Source organism: Leuresthes tenuis, unplaced genomic scaffold, assembly GCF_036924035.1.
Source record: "Leuresthes tenuis unplaced genomic scaffold, fLeuTen1.0.hap1 SCAF_3, whole genome shotgun sequence".
NCBI classification, from domain to species: domain Eukaryota; kingdom Metazoa; phylum Chordata; class Actinopteri; order Atheriniformes; family Atherinopsidae; genus Leuresthes; species Leuresthes tenuis.
In genome coordinates, this window is record NW_027325357.1 from 257234 (window position 1) to 272757 (window position 15524).

At 45.1% G+C, this 15524-nt stretch overlaps 1 protein-coding gene and 1 non-coding gene across 2 annotated transcripts in view; one reads left to right on the forward strand and one right to left on the reverse strand.

Moving 5' to 3' along the window:
- mmp24 (matrix metallopeptidase 24) overlaps positions 1-15524 on the reverse strand; it is a 69981-nt gene that overhangs the window by 15634 nt on the left and 38823 nt on the right. The window contains exons 5-7 of the mRNA XM_072381350.1: positions 13384-13588; positions 10045-10206; positions 4252-4457 (exon numbers count right to left, since the gene is read on the reverse strand). Of these exons, the coding sequence (XP_072237451.1) occupies positions 4252-4457; positions 10045-10206; positions 13384-13588 (573 nt within the window). The remainder of the gene's footprint in view (positions 1-4251; positions 4458-10044; positions 10207-13383; positions 13589-15524) is intronic.
- trnat-agu (transfer RNA threonine (anticodon AGU)) lies at positions 5336-5409 on the forward strand. Its single transcript has one exon. It is a non-coding gene; the product is annotated as a tRNA-Thr (tRNA).

The window sequence follows — 15524 nt, forward strand, 5'->3', positions numbered from 1 at the left end:
CCTGTTTCTGACGATCATTCGGACCTGATTCCCACCTGAACCCAAACCCTAAAACAGTCCTTTAAAGAGGAAGAACCGGACAAAATGTCTCAATCACAAGAAGTCCTCACAAAGCACACATTTCATTTCATTCAGCTAATGCTCTCCTGCCTGAACCCCAACAGAAACAAAGGAAATCAATGCTTCACATCCAGTGAAAGGGGCCTCGAGTGTTTCTCTCCAAGGAAACATCCCATAATGACCGTCTCTCGCTGCTCTTTGTGTCCGACAGCTGCAGGGGCAGAAACCTGCTCACTTCTGAGCCAGAACTCACCTGAGTGCTAACGCCGGTGTTTGGTTTCTATCTTTGGGTTCTTTGGGATAACAGGAACCAGTTCAAGTTAAGATTAAACTGTCTGAGCTGAAGATGATTTAATAATAATAAAAAATCAGCCAAAAAACAGCTAAAAACCCGACCCAGAGTCCGACCCAGTGTCCTGATCAACAGTTCTGCAGCTTTCTGAAACCTTTAAAGTGTCCTGATCAATAGTTCTGCAGCTTTCTGTAACCTTTAAAGTGTCCTGATCAATAGTTCTGCAGCTTTCTGAAACCTTTAAAGTGTCCTGATCAACAGTTCTGCAGCTTTCTGAAACCTTTAAAGTGTCCTGATCAATAGTTCTGCAGCTTTCTGAAACCTTTAAAGTGTCCTGATCAACAGTTCTGCAGCTTTCTGAAACCTTTAAAGTGTCCTGATCAACAGTTCTGCAGCTTTCTGAAACCTTTAAAGTGTCCTGATCAATAGTTCTGCAGCTTTCTGAAACCTTTAAAGTGTCCTGATCAACAGTTCTGCAGCTTTCTGTAACCTTTAAAGTGTCCTGATCAACAGTTCTGCAGCTTTCTGTAACCTTTAAAGTGTCCTGATCAACAGTTCTGCAGCTTTCTGAAACCTTTAAAGTGTCCTGATCAACAGTTCTGCAGCTTTCTGAAACCTTTAAAGTGTCCTGATCAACAGTTCTGCAGCTTTCTGAAACCTTTAGAGTGTCCTGATCAATAGTTCTGCAGCTTTCTGTAACCTTTAAAGTGTCCTGATCAATAGTTCTGCAGCTTTCTGAAGCTCTTTCACAGTTTTTCTTTGGACATTTTCTGCTTTTTCCCTCATCTTCAGTCCTTGTTCCTGAGCTTTTTCAGTGTTTTTTCTTTGTTCAGCCACTTAACTCTGACCTTTGACCCATTCAGGCAGAAAAAAGGCTCCTAACTCAAGGGATGAACCAGTGTTGTGTCGACACAGAACAGACAACTTAGCAAAGAAGCCATTTTAAATTGTGATCAGACCAAATACTGACTTTAAGTTGCAGCTGATTGCACTAATTTCCTGTTTTTCACTAATTATATGAAGATGTGTTCAATTCAATTCAATTCAACTAAATTCAATCCAGTTTTATTTATAAAGTGCCAGATTACAACAAATCTCATCTCAAGGCACTTAAATAATATAGTCCAATTCAAGCCAATTGGAGTTCAATTCTTCCATCCATCCATTTTCTATACCGTCAATCCGTCGGTCGGGTAGCGGGGGGGGGGGGGGGGGGGGGGGGGGTAATCATAATCCAATAAAATCCAATTAATTAATTTAAAAGTAATCCAATTAATTCATATGGAGCCAATTCAAAAATAATATCCGAGCTAAGGAAACCAACAGATTGGACCGAAACTTGTCTTCAGTCCAATCTCCCGTCCTGAGCCTGAGGGACTGTGGAAAGGAACGACTCCCTTTAACAGGAAGAAACCTCTGGCAGAACCAGAACCAGGAAGAAACCTCTGGCAGAACCAGAACCAGGAAGAAACCTCTGGCAGAACCAGGAAGAAACCTCTGGCAGAACCAGAACCAGGAAGAAACCTCCGGCAGAACCAGGAAGAAACCTCTGGCAGAACCAGAACCAGAAAGAAACCTCTGGCAGAACCAGAACCAGGAAGAAACCTCTGGCAGAACCAGAACCAGGAAGAAACCTCTGGCAGAACCAGAACCAGGAAGAAACCTCTGGCAGAACCAGGAAGAAACCTCTGGCAGAACCAGAACCAGTTGTCAGAAAAATATCTTCCAACTCCTTCTTTAGACAAATTGTTGGCAAAACATTTTGTTGTCATGAACCCTGTTTTTAAAAAGTTTGAATCTGAATGTTTTTCGTTTCCTTTCACTCTTTAGCATAAAAGCTGCCTCTTCACATCAGGCAGGTGCAGGGAGGCGGAGCTTCTGCAGACAGGTGCAGGGAGGCGGAGCTTCTGCAGACAGGTGCAGGGAGGCGGAGCTTCTGCAGACAGGTGCAGGGAGGCGGAGCTTCTGCAGACAGGTGCAGGGAGGCGGAGCTTCTGCAGACAGGTGCAGGGAGGCGGAGCTTCTGCACTCAGGTGCAGGGAGGCGGAGCTTCTGCACTCAGGTGCAGGGAGGCGGAGCTTCTGCAGACAGGTGCAGGGAGGCGGAGCTTCTGCAGACAGGTGAACATCTATCAGAGCACAGAGCTGTGGAAGAAGAGAAAGATGCTCATCGCCAGGTGTGGACAGACGGAGAGTCTGACCTTTCTCTGACGTTCACTGCAAAGATCAGAGACGCATTTTCTTCTCCTCCGCAGCTCAAAGTGAAGACATGGAAACTGAAAATGTTCAGCTGACTGCAATGAGCTGAAGCTGATGGAGATTCAGAGGATTCCCTCAGAGGGACGGAAATTAACTTTTACCACATTACTGTGAAACTTTTTTACCTATTTCTGTATCAGACTCAAACAAACTGCAAACAAGATCCAGCTGTTTCCAAACCCAACTGAACACAGATCCAGCTGTAGAACAGATCCATCCCTAACCCCCTGAGCCCCATCTACCTCCACCTTTTCCCCACCATCGGGTCGACCCGTTTAAAGCCCCGCCCTCTCCGACCCGTCACTCTGAGGGAATCCTCACCCTCTGAATCTTCATCAGCTTCAGTTTTAACCATCTTTTCTTCCTGTTTCTTTTCTCTGTAAAGTCCATTTCTTGGCTCTTTTCTCTCCTTTTCCCCACAGATTTACTCCCATAAAGCTAACCAGCAACACATCCCTAGGAGTGAGTGTGTGGTTGTGTGTCTCTGTGTGGCCTGTGATGGACTGGCCACCTGTCCAGGTGCACCCTGCCTCTCACCCAATGACAGCTGGGATAGGCTCCCCCCCCCCCCCCCCCCCCCCCCCACGGTAAATGGGATTAAGCGGGTATAGAAAATGGCTGGATGGATGCTTCAGATCATATGATTTAATCATATTAAATCCCACATACTTCTTTACAGTCTGAGGATGAGGGCAAAGCAGTTAAGCTAAGCTAGGCTAATTAGCTTTTAGCAACACTTTATTTAAGTGTTTCGTCTTTTTCACATTAATCTTTCAGAGAGAATAAATGTGTAAAAGTGGGTAATTTAGTTTTAACCATTAGGAAAACATGAGTCAGAATCCTTTTTCCAGCTTCTTTCTGTGTTAAACACAGTGAAGTGTAGAGATTTGCTGCACAGTAACAACATGTAAAGGCCTTCTGTGTGTCTGGAAGCAGAAGACTGATGTTACTGGTCATAAACTGGTCATGTGATGCTGTATCTCAGTTTTATGTGTTTTCAGAAGTAAAGGAGGTGCTGGACAAGCTTCATTGTAAGGCATTGTTACCCTCTGAGCTGCAGTTTTAAACTACTTTTTAATGCTCCACAGCTGCCACATTTGAACCTTCAGTTTCACAAAGTCTTGAACCTCTTCTTATTTCTTTATTGTCAGGAAGACAATAGACGAGCTTCCTGTCATTTCTTTAAGGAGGCTTCAGGAATAGTTCTCCAGGCTTCTTGAAGGACATCCCAAAGCTCTTCTTTGGATGTGGGCTGCCTTTAACTTTGCTAAGTTGTCTGTTCTGTGTCGACACAACACTGGTTCATCCCTGGAGTTAGGAGCCTTTTTTCTGCCTGAATGGGTCAAAGGTCAGAGTTCAGTGGCTGAACAAAGAAAAAACACTGAAAAAGCTCAGGAACAAGGACTGAAGATGAGGGAAAAAGCAGAAAATGTCCAAAGAAAACCTCATGAGCTGCAGTGAACAGTACTTAGAAGGGTACGGTGCCGACTTTAGTTCTGGTTGAACAGAACTAAACTCTGTTGTCCTCATGTCTAAAGTTCACCTTTATCTTAATCTGCCCTTTCCACAGCTGTGTGACTCACAGGAGATAAACCCGATCAACCGGAGGCTGAAGCAGAGTCGCAGCGCTGCTCCACTCACCTTGAACACGAACATCTCCCGTCTGAAGAAGGCCACGGTGTTGAAGTGGCCGTCACAGATGTTGGGTTTGCCGTTTCCAGGCAGCGCGGGTCGGTCCCCCGATGGGCGCGCTGGACGGGAATGCTTGCGCTCCGAGGTGGAGTGAGTCCGCCGAGACGGGAGCGTCGGTAACGGCCGGGTGGGTTCCAGCATGGCGGTGGGGATGCCTGCGGTGACACAGCATGAGTTTATGAGCTTAAATAAGATCCTCTCAGGCAGCAACCTGCAGGAGAAAAGGGTGAAATCATGTGGGCCCCGACCTGAAGATGAAATGCACCTTTGTTGTTTTGCATTTCTTGGGTCGCATTCTCTTTTCACACATTTTAATTTGTCTTGTTCTTGGTATTTTCTGTCATTTTGTGTGTTTTTCAGACTTTGACTCTTCTTGTTTCTTCAGTTTTCTTTAAATTTTAGCATTTTTTGCACATCTTTGTGAACATTTAGCATCATTCTGTGGTCACATTGTGTTGTAATCTTGTGTTTTTTACCATTTTTAGGAGGTTTTAGTGGTGCTACCTGCCTGTAAATGTGTCAGTATCATGTGTGGGTCTCTCTTAACTGGAAGATGAGGTCCAGCCTGTGTCCTTTCCTGCCTTTGGCTGAACATCAAACTCCTTCTTTCTTCTCTTGGCTTTTCTACTGCAGCAGACTGACTTGATTGTGGAAAAGAAACGCCTGAGTTGGGATGTTGTGGACAGGTAAGTTTGGGGCAGCTTTTGGACCGGTTCCACCTTCTGTAAAGTTTTTTAGGTTTAGTTTCAGTTTCTCTGTCAGACCAGCCTTTGAGTTCAGCCTTGATTTGTTAAATTCATTTGATTTATTTGGTACCACCACCTGTTCCATCCTCCCCCACAGATGTTTCAGAAAGTGATTCTTAGGTGTGGAATCTGCGAGTCACGAATAAATTTAAATAAATGCCACCTTGTTTATCTGAGATGTAACCAGTGGAAATTCTGTCTCTTTGTGTCTCTTTGTGTCTGTTTTGTTCAGGTCTTTATGGGCTTTTGCTCATTCAGACCTTTTTGCTGTGGTAAAACGGTACTGTGGTGCTGTGGCTTAGCTGGTCAAAGTGCCTGTCTAGTAAACAGGAGATCCTGGGTTCAAATCCCAGCAGTGCCTGTGGTTTGTAGAGTTAGCTATGATGTAGGCAACAAAACATGTTAATATAATGGTTCTACTTTACACTTTGCATTGCTCCTCTTCATCAACTGATGGACTTTTGGGGCTGGATAGTGTAGTGGTGTGATTTCCACCTTCCATGTGGGAGACCTGGGTTCAAATCCCCTGCATGAAAGGTATTACCTCCATTAGGGGTCCTCAGGCAAGACCCCCTGACCCTGTCTGCCTACCTGTAAGTCGCTTTGGATAAAAGCGTCTGCTAAATATAAACCTTTTTGTGACGTTTAGATTCCAAATAAATCAAAAATGATCTGAACTAAATCGTAACAGGAAATGATATCTTTCTGATATCTGAAACAATCAGAGGAAACAGGATGAATCTGTTCTTTTGTCCATCTTTTAACGCAGTAACAGAAGTTCTGACTCAGCCTGCCAGCTCTGATGGTTAAAGGGAGGCAAAGCCAGGAAAATCCTGCAGATTTTAAACATGGAGCTCATCGGGACGGAAGCTTTCCTTAAAGACGCAGCAGACGTTGGGTTTCTTCTTCCTGCCTCCTCTGACTGGGAGGAGTCAGCAGCAGAGCCATTCGCTGACAGGCGTCGGCCCTCTTTGTTCGCCTGAAAACGGCGTCTGAACTGACAGAAAATGCTCATTTTGCTGCTGAACTCTTTCTGTTTCCAGGCAGAAGCTCCTCCTGCCTCCTCGGTTCATTCAGAGAGTTCTGGACACCGAACTCTTTATGGTGCAGCTGCTCTCTCAGACACGGACTTTCAGCCTCCTGCTCAGGTGGTTCGGTCACATCTCAGAGTCTAAAACTTGCTTTGTTTTATACAGTAAATGTTGAAGTCTTGGAGGTTTCATTTGTTTCATTCTGAAGTCACTGTGACTCGGTCCAAAGTGCTCATCAGTGGCAATAATTTGTACTTTTTCACTAATTCTAATAAACTACACAAGATTTTATCAGATTTGTCTTCATGAAACACAAAGTCACAAAAAAACGTAGAAACCGACCAGTGAAGAGTCCACCTGAGTCCAGCTGGACTCTGACTGGACCATTGCAACACCTTGATTCTTCTCTTTTTCCCACATTCTGCTGTAGATCTGCTGCTGTGTTTGGGATCTTTGTCCTGTTGATGAGCCAGTTTCAGCCCAGCTTTAGCTGTGGGACAGATGGCCTCACATCTGACTCTAGAATACTTTGGTATCCAGAGGAGTTCATGGTGGACTCAATGACTGCAAGGTGCCCAGGTCCTGTGGCTGCAGAACCAGCCCAGATCATCAGCCCTCCACCACCGTGCTTGACAGCTGGTATGAGGTGTTTGTGCTGATATGCTGTGTTTGGTTTCCTCCAAACGTGCTGCTGTGCATTAGGACCAAACATCTCCACTTTGCTCTGGTCTGTCCAAAGGACATTGTTCCAGAAGTCTTGAGCTTTGTTCAGATGCAGCTTTGCAAACCTAAGCTGTGCTGCCATGTTCTTTTTAGAGAGAAGAGGCTTTCTCCTGCAGCCCTTCCAAACAAGCCATCCTTGTTCAGTCTTTTTCTAACTGTGCTGCCATGACCTTTAACCTTTAACATGCTAACTGAGGCCTGTAGAGTCTGAGATGTAGCTCTGGGCTTTTTCACCTTGGGGTGACCTTTAACCTTTAACATGCTAACTGAGGCCTGTAGAGTCTGAGATGTAGCTCTGGGCTTCTTCACCTTGGGGTGACCTTTAACCTTTAACATGCTAACTGAGGCCTGTAGAGTCTGAGATGTAGCTCTGGGCTTCTTCACCTTGGGGTGACCTTTAACCTTTAACATGCTAACTGAGGCCTGTAGAGTCTGAGATGTAGCTCTGGGCTTCTTCACCTTGGGGTGACCTTTAACCTTTAGCATGCTAACTGAGGCCTGTAGAGTCTGAGATGTAGCTCTGGGCTTCTTCACCTTGGGGTGACCTTTGGCCTTTAACATGCTAACTGAGGCCTTTAGAGTCTGAGATGTAGCTCTGGGCTTCTTCACCTCGGGGTGACCTTTGACCTTTAACATGCTAACTGAGGCCTGTAGAGTCTGAGATGTAGCTCTGGGCTTCTTCACCTTGGGGTGACCTTTAACCTTTAACATGCTAACTGAGGCCTGTAGAGTCTGAGATGTAGCTCTGGGCTTCTTCACCTTGGGGTGACCTTTAACCTTTAGCATGCTAACTGAGGCCTGTAGAGTCTGAGATGTAGCTCTGGGCTTCTTCACCTTGGGGTGACCTTTAACCTTTAACATGCTAACTGAGGCCTTTAGAGTCTGAGATGTAGCTCTGGGCTTCTTCACCTCGGGGTGACCTTTGACCTTTAACATGCTAACTGAGGCCTGTAGAGTCTGAGATGTAGCTCTGGGCTTCTTCACCTTGGGGTGACCTTTAACCTTTAACATGCTAACTGAGGCCTTTAGAGTCTGAGATGTAGCTCTGGGCTTCTTCACCTCGGGGTGACCTTTGACCTTTAACATGCTAACTGAGGCCTGTAGAGTCTGAGATGTAGCTCTGGGCTTCTTCACCTTGGGGTGACCTTTAACCTTTAACATGCTAACTGAGGCCTGTAGAGTCTGAGATGTAGCTCTGGGCTTCTTCACCTTGGGGTGACCTTTAACCTTTAACATGCTAACTGAGGCCTGGAGAGTCTGAGATGTAGCTCTGGGCTTCTTCACCTTGGGGTGACCTTTAACCTTTAGCATGCTAACTGAGGCCTGTAGAGTCTGAGATGTATGACCTTTAACCTTTAACATGCTAACTGAGGCCTGTAGAGTCTGAGATGTAGCTCTGGGCTTTTTCACCTTGGGGTGACCTTTAACCTTTAGCATGCTAACTGAGGCCTGTAGAGTCTGAGATGTAGCTCTGGGCTTCTTCACCTTGGGGTGACCTTTAACCTTTAGCATGCTAACTGAGGCCTGTAGAGTCTGAGATGTATGACCTTTAACCTTTAACATGCTAACTGAGGCCTGGAGAGTCTGAGATGTAGCTCTGGGCTTTTTCACCTTGGGGTGACCTTTAACCTTTAACATGCTAACTGAGGCCTGTAGAGTCTGAGATGTAGCTCTGGGCTTCTTCACCTTGGGGTGACCTTTAACCTTTAACATGCTAACTGAGGCCTGTAGAGTCTGAGATGTAGCTCTGGGCTTTTTCATCTTGGGGTGACCTTTAACCTTTAATATGCTAACTGAGGCCTGTAGAGTCTGAGATGTAGCTCTGGGCTTTTTCCCCTTGGGGTGACCTTTAACCTTTAGCATGCTAACTGAGGCCTGTAGAGTCTGAGATGTAGCTCTGGGCTTTTTCACCTTGGGGTGACCTTTGACCTTTAACATGCTAACTGAGGCCTGTAGAGTCTGAGATGTAGCTCTGGGCTTCTTCACCTTGGGGTGACCTTTAACCTTTAACATGCTAACTGAGGCCTGTAGAGTCTGAGATGTAGCTCTGGGCTTCTTCACCTTGGGGTGACCTTTAACGTTTAGCATGCTAACTGAGGCCTGTAGAGTCTGAGATGTAGCTCTGGGCTTTTTCACCTTGGGGTGACCTTTAACCTTTAACATGCTAACTGAGGCCTGTAGAGTCTGAGATGTAGCTCTGGGCTTCTTCACCTTGGGGTGACCTTTAACCTTTAACATGCTAACTGAGGCCTGTAGAGTCTGAGATGTAGCTCTGGGCTTCTTCACCTTGGGGTGACCTTTAACGTTTAGCATGCTAACTGAGGCCTGTAGTCTGAGATGTAGCTCTGGGCTTTTTCACCTTGGGGTGACCTTTAACCTTTAACATGCTAACTGAGGCCTGTAGAGTCTGAGATGTAGCTCTGGGCTTCTTCACCTTGGGGTGACCTTGCTGGGACGTCCACTCCTGGGAAGATTGACAGCTGTCCTGAATGTTTTCCACTTGTGAATAATCTTTCTCTCTGTAGAATGATGGACTCCAGATAGTCTGGAAATGGCCTTATAACCCTTCCCAGACTGATGGGCAGCAGCAGCTGCTTCTCTGAGATCATTGCTGGTGTCTTTCCTCCTTGGCATCGTGTTAAACTGACAGAACTCCTGCTTTTATAGAGCTGCTCACACTGACTGAGGATCAGTTAATCAGAGCATTGATCAGTTAATCTGAGCATTGATCAGTTAATCAGAGCATTGATCAGTTCATCAGAGCATTGATCAGTGAATCAGAGCATTGATCAGTTAATCAGAGCATTGATCAGTTAATCAGAGCATTGATCAGTTAATCAGAGCATTGATCAGTTAATCAGAGCATTGATCAGTTAATCAGAGCATTGATCAGTTCATCAGAGCATTGATCAGTGAATCAGAGCATTGATCAGTTAATCAGAGCATTGATCAGTTAATCAGAGCATTGATCAGTTCATCAGAGCATTGATCAGTTAATCAGAGCATTGATCAGTTCATCAGAGCATTGATCAGTTAACCAGAGCATTGATCAGTTAATCAGAGCATTGATCAGTTAATCAGAGCATTGATCAGTTAATCAGAGCATTGATCAGCAGCTCCTGGCTGCTACTGACCCTGCAGTGAGGGTTCACTTAGTTTTGAACATACTTCTGTTCAATAAGCACAGTGTACTGTGTTGTAATTCATTTCATTATGTCCTGATATAAATCCAGAGAGCTCACCGTAGATCTTCTGTATGCCCTGCAGGTCGTCCAGAGGCAGCTTGAAGTTGTGAGTGTCCATGTACTGGTAGAAAGGAGCCATGATGGCACTGGGATCGTTGGAGTGCTCCAAACCCAACGCATGACCCAGCTCATGGACCGCCACCAGGAACAAATCATTCCCTGCACAGAGAGGGAAAAATAACAGAAGAATCAGAGAAGAGGAAACAGCAGCAGAGGGAGAGAAGCATCACTGACAGCCTTTAAAAAATAAGCTGACGAATGAGGCCATGAAAGGGAAAAACGAGGGATCTGTGGCCGGCTGCCTTCCTTTCATCCACAGACGGTTTACTGGAAAATCTTCACTGTGTCTGAAACAGAGCGAAGCCTGAAGCCTCCCCAGCACAACGGAGACGACCAAAGATGGCGGCAGTGAGCCGAAGCTGGTCTGTGATTCCACCGAGTCGTCGTTGAACGTCACATCAAAAGAAGAAATTCCCCTGAAAGGAAGAGACTGTCGGCTTCCACAGCTCCAGCTCTTCAGAAGCTGCTGCTTGTCGGGAATTACTCAAGAGGGCGGAAACAGTTCAGCAGAACTCCCAAGTTCACATTCAGACAAACTTTGAATTCATAATCTGTGAAGCATAAATGATGAAGTGCTGCTGCACGACTTTAAGATGTGCCTGAAAAAGCAAATATGTTGAATATGGAGTCCTCTGAATTCAATGTGCAGTTTAACTAAATGAATCTAGCTTCACTGACACCTTTTCTGTTGAAGAGTCACTTTTTTGTCTTTTTGGGGAGTTTTACTGTCTCTTTCTGCATCTTTCTGTGGTTGTTTCTGGTCTTTTTGGAAGAGGTTTGTTTCTCTCAGTCATACCTTTGCATCTCTTTGAGTTTGGTTCATCTTTTTGGTCATAATGTGCCACTTTTTGGCTGTATGTTTAAGCTTTTTAATGCTGGACCTCCAGCTTCAGCTACAGTTCAGCCTTTAGGAGCCTGTAGCAGTCGGGTTATCATCAGTCCTCTGAGGGCTTTCAGTGTAATCTGTTGGTTTCTTTAGCTCGGCCACTTTTTAAAATGGGCTCTGTGTGAATTGGACCAGTTTCTAATTGAATTAATTCAATTGTAATTAGCTTTAATTGGACTGTATCTCTGAGGTGACTTGAAATGTCCTTTTAAAACTGAACTGGAGTGAATGTAAAGGAAAAGGAAACTAAATAAGTTCCTGGAGGTTTGATTCAAGCAGGGTATTTCTAAAGAAGATGCTTTTCCAGGATAACTCCTCTTCTTCTACTTTTACTATAACTAATCAAAGAAGTCTGAAAACAGGGCTAATGTTTGCCCAAACGACAGATTAGTTAAAGCGCCTCAGAGCTGCTGTCAGAGAGCTTCTTACTGTCTGAACGCAGAGCTCAGATGAATACGTTTCATCTGCTCTGGAATTGCTTTGACTCTTCCTGAACCTAATTACAGAACTAATTATCTTTTCTTCTTCACCCAGACGCTCTGTTGGAGCTGACAGCCAGCAGCTGACGTACGAACTAAAGCAACTGTACGGATGGAAAAGCAGAAGCTGCTGACTGTGTCCTTCAGCTCTTAATCTCACTTTCTCTCTTGGGGTTAACAGATGTGCAGTTTTCCTTCTGTCTCTGTTCAGGAAAAGTCTGTGAGCTTTGAGCTCATCATCGTTTCACATCTCTGCAGAACACGAGGCGTGATTACTGCTTAGATTCATGAAAGTCATGTGGAACAAAGCACTGAACTCGGCTGCTGTAACGTACCCCCCCGTTACTCTGTCCCAGACACCAAGAGGGCGGCTTTAAATAAAAAGGGTTGGAATTTCTACGGTGGAACTGAAAAGTCTGGACTGTGACATCAGTCTGAATGGTCTGCCTCTGAGGAGCAGAGGCTCAGTCCAAGCTCAGTGTGTCGCTACACAGCTTCTCTGATTCCTTTTCGTCTTCCTTCACACTGACTCCAGCTCCTCTGTCCTTTTATCTCCCCTCCCTTTCTTCTTTCTTACAGGAAGATGAAGCTGATTTCAGAGACTTATTGTACAGCGGCCGGAGGATGTTCCCACTGGGAGCTCTCCATGTTCTCCCCTGCTGCCGCTGCCCTCCTGCCATACAGATGATGTTCGATAACTGCGATGAAACCGTCCGCTTTGTTGGACTCAACCCTCTGAGTCTGACCTCTGACCTGCCAGGAATGTTCTTTTCCCGGTAAAGTCATTAACATGTGGAACCTTTCTGCTACAGAACCGTCATGTCAGCCTTCCTCAGTCCTTAAAATGAACATCCTGTGTGAGATGTTCCTGCAAAACCAGGTCTGTAAATCTTTAGAATGAAGGGAGGATCTTTACAGCACAGGAACCTGGTGAAACAGGCTCCCAACATCTGCAGCTCCTAACATCTGCAGCTCCTAACATCTGCAGCTCCTAACATCTGCAGCTCCCAACATCAGCAGCTCCTAACATCTGCAGCTCCTAACATCTGCAGCTCATCAGCAGCTCCTAACATCAGCAGCTCCTAACATCAGCAGCTCCTAACATCAGCAGCTCCTAACATCAGCAGCTCCTAACATCAGCAGCTCCTAACATCTGCAGCTCCTAACATCTGCAGCTCCCAACATCAGCAGCTCATCAGCAGCTCCTAACATCTGCAGCTCCTAACATCAGCAGCTCCTAACATCAGCAGCTCATCAGCAGCTCCTAACATCAGCAGCTCCTAACATCAGCAGCTCCTAACATCAGCAGCTCATCAGCAGCTCCTAACATCAGCAGCTCCTAACATCTGCAGCTCCTAACATCTGCAGCTCCTAACATCAGCAGCTCCTAACATCAGCAGCTCCTAACATCAGCAGCTCCTAACATCTGCAGCTCATCAGCAGCTCCTAACATCAGCAGCTCCTAACATCTGCAGCTCCTAACATCAGCAGCTCCTTTGGGCCGCTGCGCCCTCAGTTTGGCCTGCAGGTTTCAGCAGGTTAACAGCTGATACCGAAACTGATGCTGAAAGAGTTTATATTTCGCCATCTTTACTCTAATCCTTGAACAGGAACTCTCTCTCTGACACTAACTTAAAGCTTAAAGTTAATTGTGTTTTCTGCTCGTCTCTCAGCAGATTCCTCTGAAGAGCTGAAGAACGCTTTCTCTCCACCTTTCATGCGCTGCCTACAGTGTGGCGCTCTCAGACACGAGCTGAGGTCTTCACCCCGGAGCCGTTTCCTTCGCAGAAGCTTAACAACGATAAGATGATTTCATTAATGCGGTTCTACAGCTGTAATCCAAAGTGTTTGTGGCTCTGAACGAAGGAGCTTCTGCGCCACAGAAACCGTGAGCCATGAGGCCTGCCTCACCGTCATGGTTGGCATTGCCGAGCGTCCAGGGCTCATCGGAGTCAAAGTGAGTGTCTCCTCCAATGCCTGCGCCGGGAAAGTAGGCGTGGGCCAGGAACCCTCCTTCGCCATCAAATGGAGAGCTGTCACCATGGAAACCGGAGGCAAAGAAGATCATGATGTCAGCCTCTTTACCCTCGTTCTTGATCTCCGAGTACGGAACCTCCTGAGGGACGAGAGAGAAACAAACTCAGATCAGAAAATGAGGATTTTCACGCTGTTGTTGGACACAGAAACCTCAACCCTAAACCTCTGAGGTTCCACGAAGGCTGAAGAACGAAGTGCCCTGAAAACACAACTGCAGACATTTTCATGTTTGTTATGGTATGTTTTTAAACTCCCGACCCAGAGTCCTGATCCAGTCCTCATTTCTTTCTGACTTTCTGAAACCTTTAAAGTGTCCTGATCAACAGTTCTGCAGCTTTCTGAAACCTTTAAAGTGTCCTGATCAACAGTTCTGCAGCTTTCTGAAACCTTTAAAGTGTCCTGATCAACAGTTCTGCAGCTTTCTGAAACCTTTAAAGTGTCCTGATCAACAGTTCTGCAGCTTTCTGAAACCTTTAAAGTGTCCTGATCAACAGTTCTGCAGCTTTCTGTAACCTTTAAAGTGTCCTGATCAATAGTTCTGCAGCTTTCTGAAACCTTTAAAGTGTCCTGATCAACAGTTCTGCAGCTTTCTGAAACCTTTAAAGTGTCCTGATCAACAGTTCTGCAGCTTTCTGAAACCTTTAAAGTGTCCTGATCAACAGTTCTGCAGCTTTCTGAAACCTTTAAAGTGTCCTGATCAACAGTTCTGCAGCTTTCTGAAACCTTTAAAGTGTCCTGATCAATAGTTCTGCAGCTTTCTGAAACCTTTAAAGTGTCCTGATCAACAGTTCTGCAGCTTTCTGAAACCTTTAAAGTGTCCTGATCAACAGTTCTGCAGCTTTCTGTAACCTTTAAAGTGTCCTGATCAATAGTTCTGCAGCTTTCTGTAACCTTTAAAGTGTCCTGATCAATAGTTCTGCAGCTTTCTGAAACCTTTAAAGTGTCCTGATCAACAGTTCTGCAGCTTTCTGAAACCTTTAAAGTGTCCTGATCAATAGTTCTGCAGCTTTCTGAAACCTTTAAAGTGTCCTGATCAATAGTTCTGCAGCTTTCTGAAACCTTTAAAGTGTCCTGATCAATAGTTCTGCAGCTTTCTGTAACCTTTAAAGTGCCCTGATCAATAGTTCTGCAGCTTTCTGAAACCTTTAAAGTGTCCTGATCAATAGTTCTGCAGCTTTCTGAAACCTTTAAAGTGTCCTGATCAATAGTTCTGCAGCTTTAAACCTTTAAAGTGTCCTGATCAATAGTTCTGCAGCTTTCTGTAACCTTTAAAGTGTCCTGATCAACAGTTCTGCAGCTTTCTGAAACCTTTAAAGTGTCCTGATCAACAGTTCTGCAGCTTTCTGTAACCTTTAAAGTGTCCTGATCAATAGTTCTGCAGCTTTCTGAAACCTTTAAAGTGTCCTGATCAATAGTTCTGCAGCTTTCTGAAACCTTTAAAGTGTCCTGATCAATAGTTCTGCAGCTTTCTGAAACCTTTAAAGTGTCCTGATCAATAGTTCTGCAGCTTTAAACCTTTAAAGTGTCCTGATCAATAGTTCTGCAGCTTTCTGAAACCTTTAAAGTGTCCTGATCAACAGTTCTGCAGCTTTCTGTAACCTTTAAAGTGCCCTGATCAATAGTTCTGCAGCTTTCTGAAACCTTTAAAGTGTCCTGATCAATAGTTCTGCAGCTTTCTGAAACCTTTAAAGTGTCCTGATCAATAGTTCTGCAGCTTTCTGTAACCTTTAAAGTGCCCTGATCAATAGTTCTGCAGCTTTCTGAAACCTTTAAAGTGTCCTGATCAATAGTTCTGCAGCTTTCTGTAACCTTTAAAGTGCCCTGATCAATAGTTCTGCAGCTTTCTGAAACCTTTAAAGTGTCCTGATCAATAGTTCTGCAGCTTTCTGTAACCTTTAAAGTGTCCTGATCAACAGTTCTGCAGCTTTCTGTAACCTTTAAAGTGTCCTGATCAACAGTTCTGCAGCTTTCTGTAACCTTTAAAGTGCCCTGATCAATAGTTCTGCAGCTTTCTG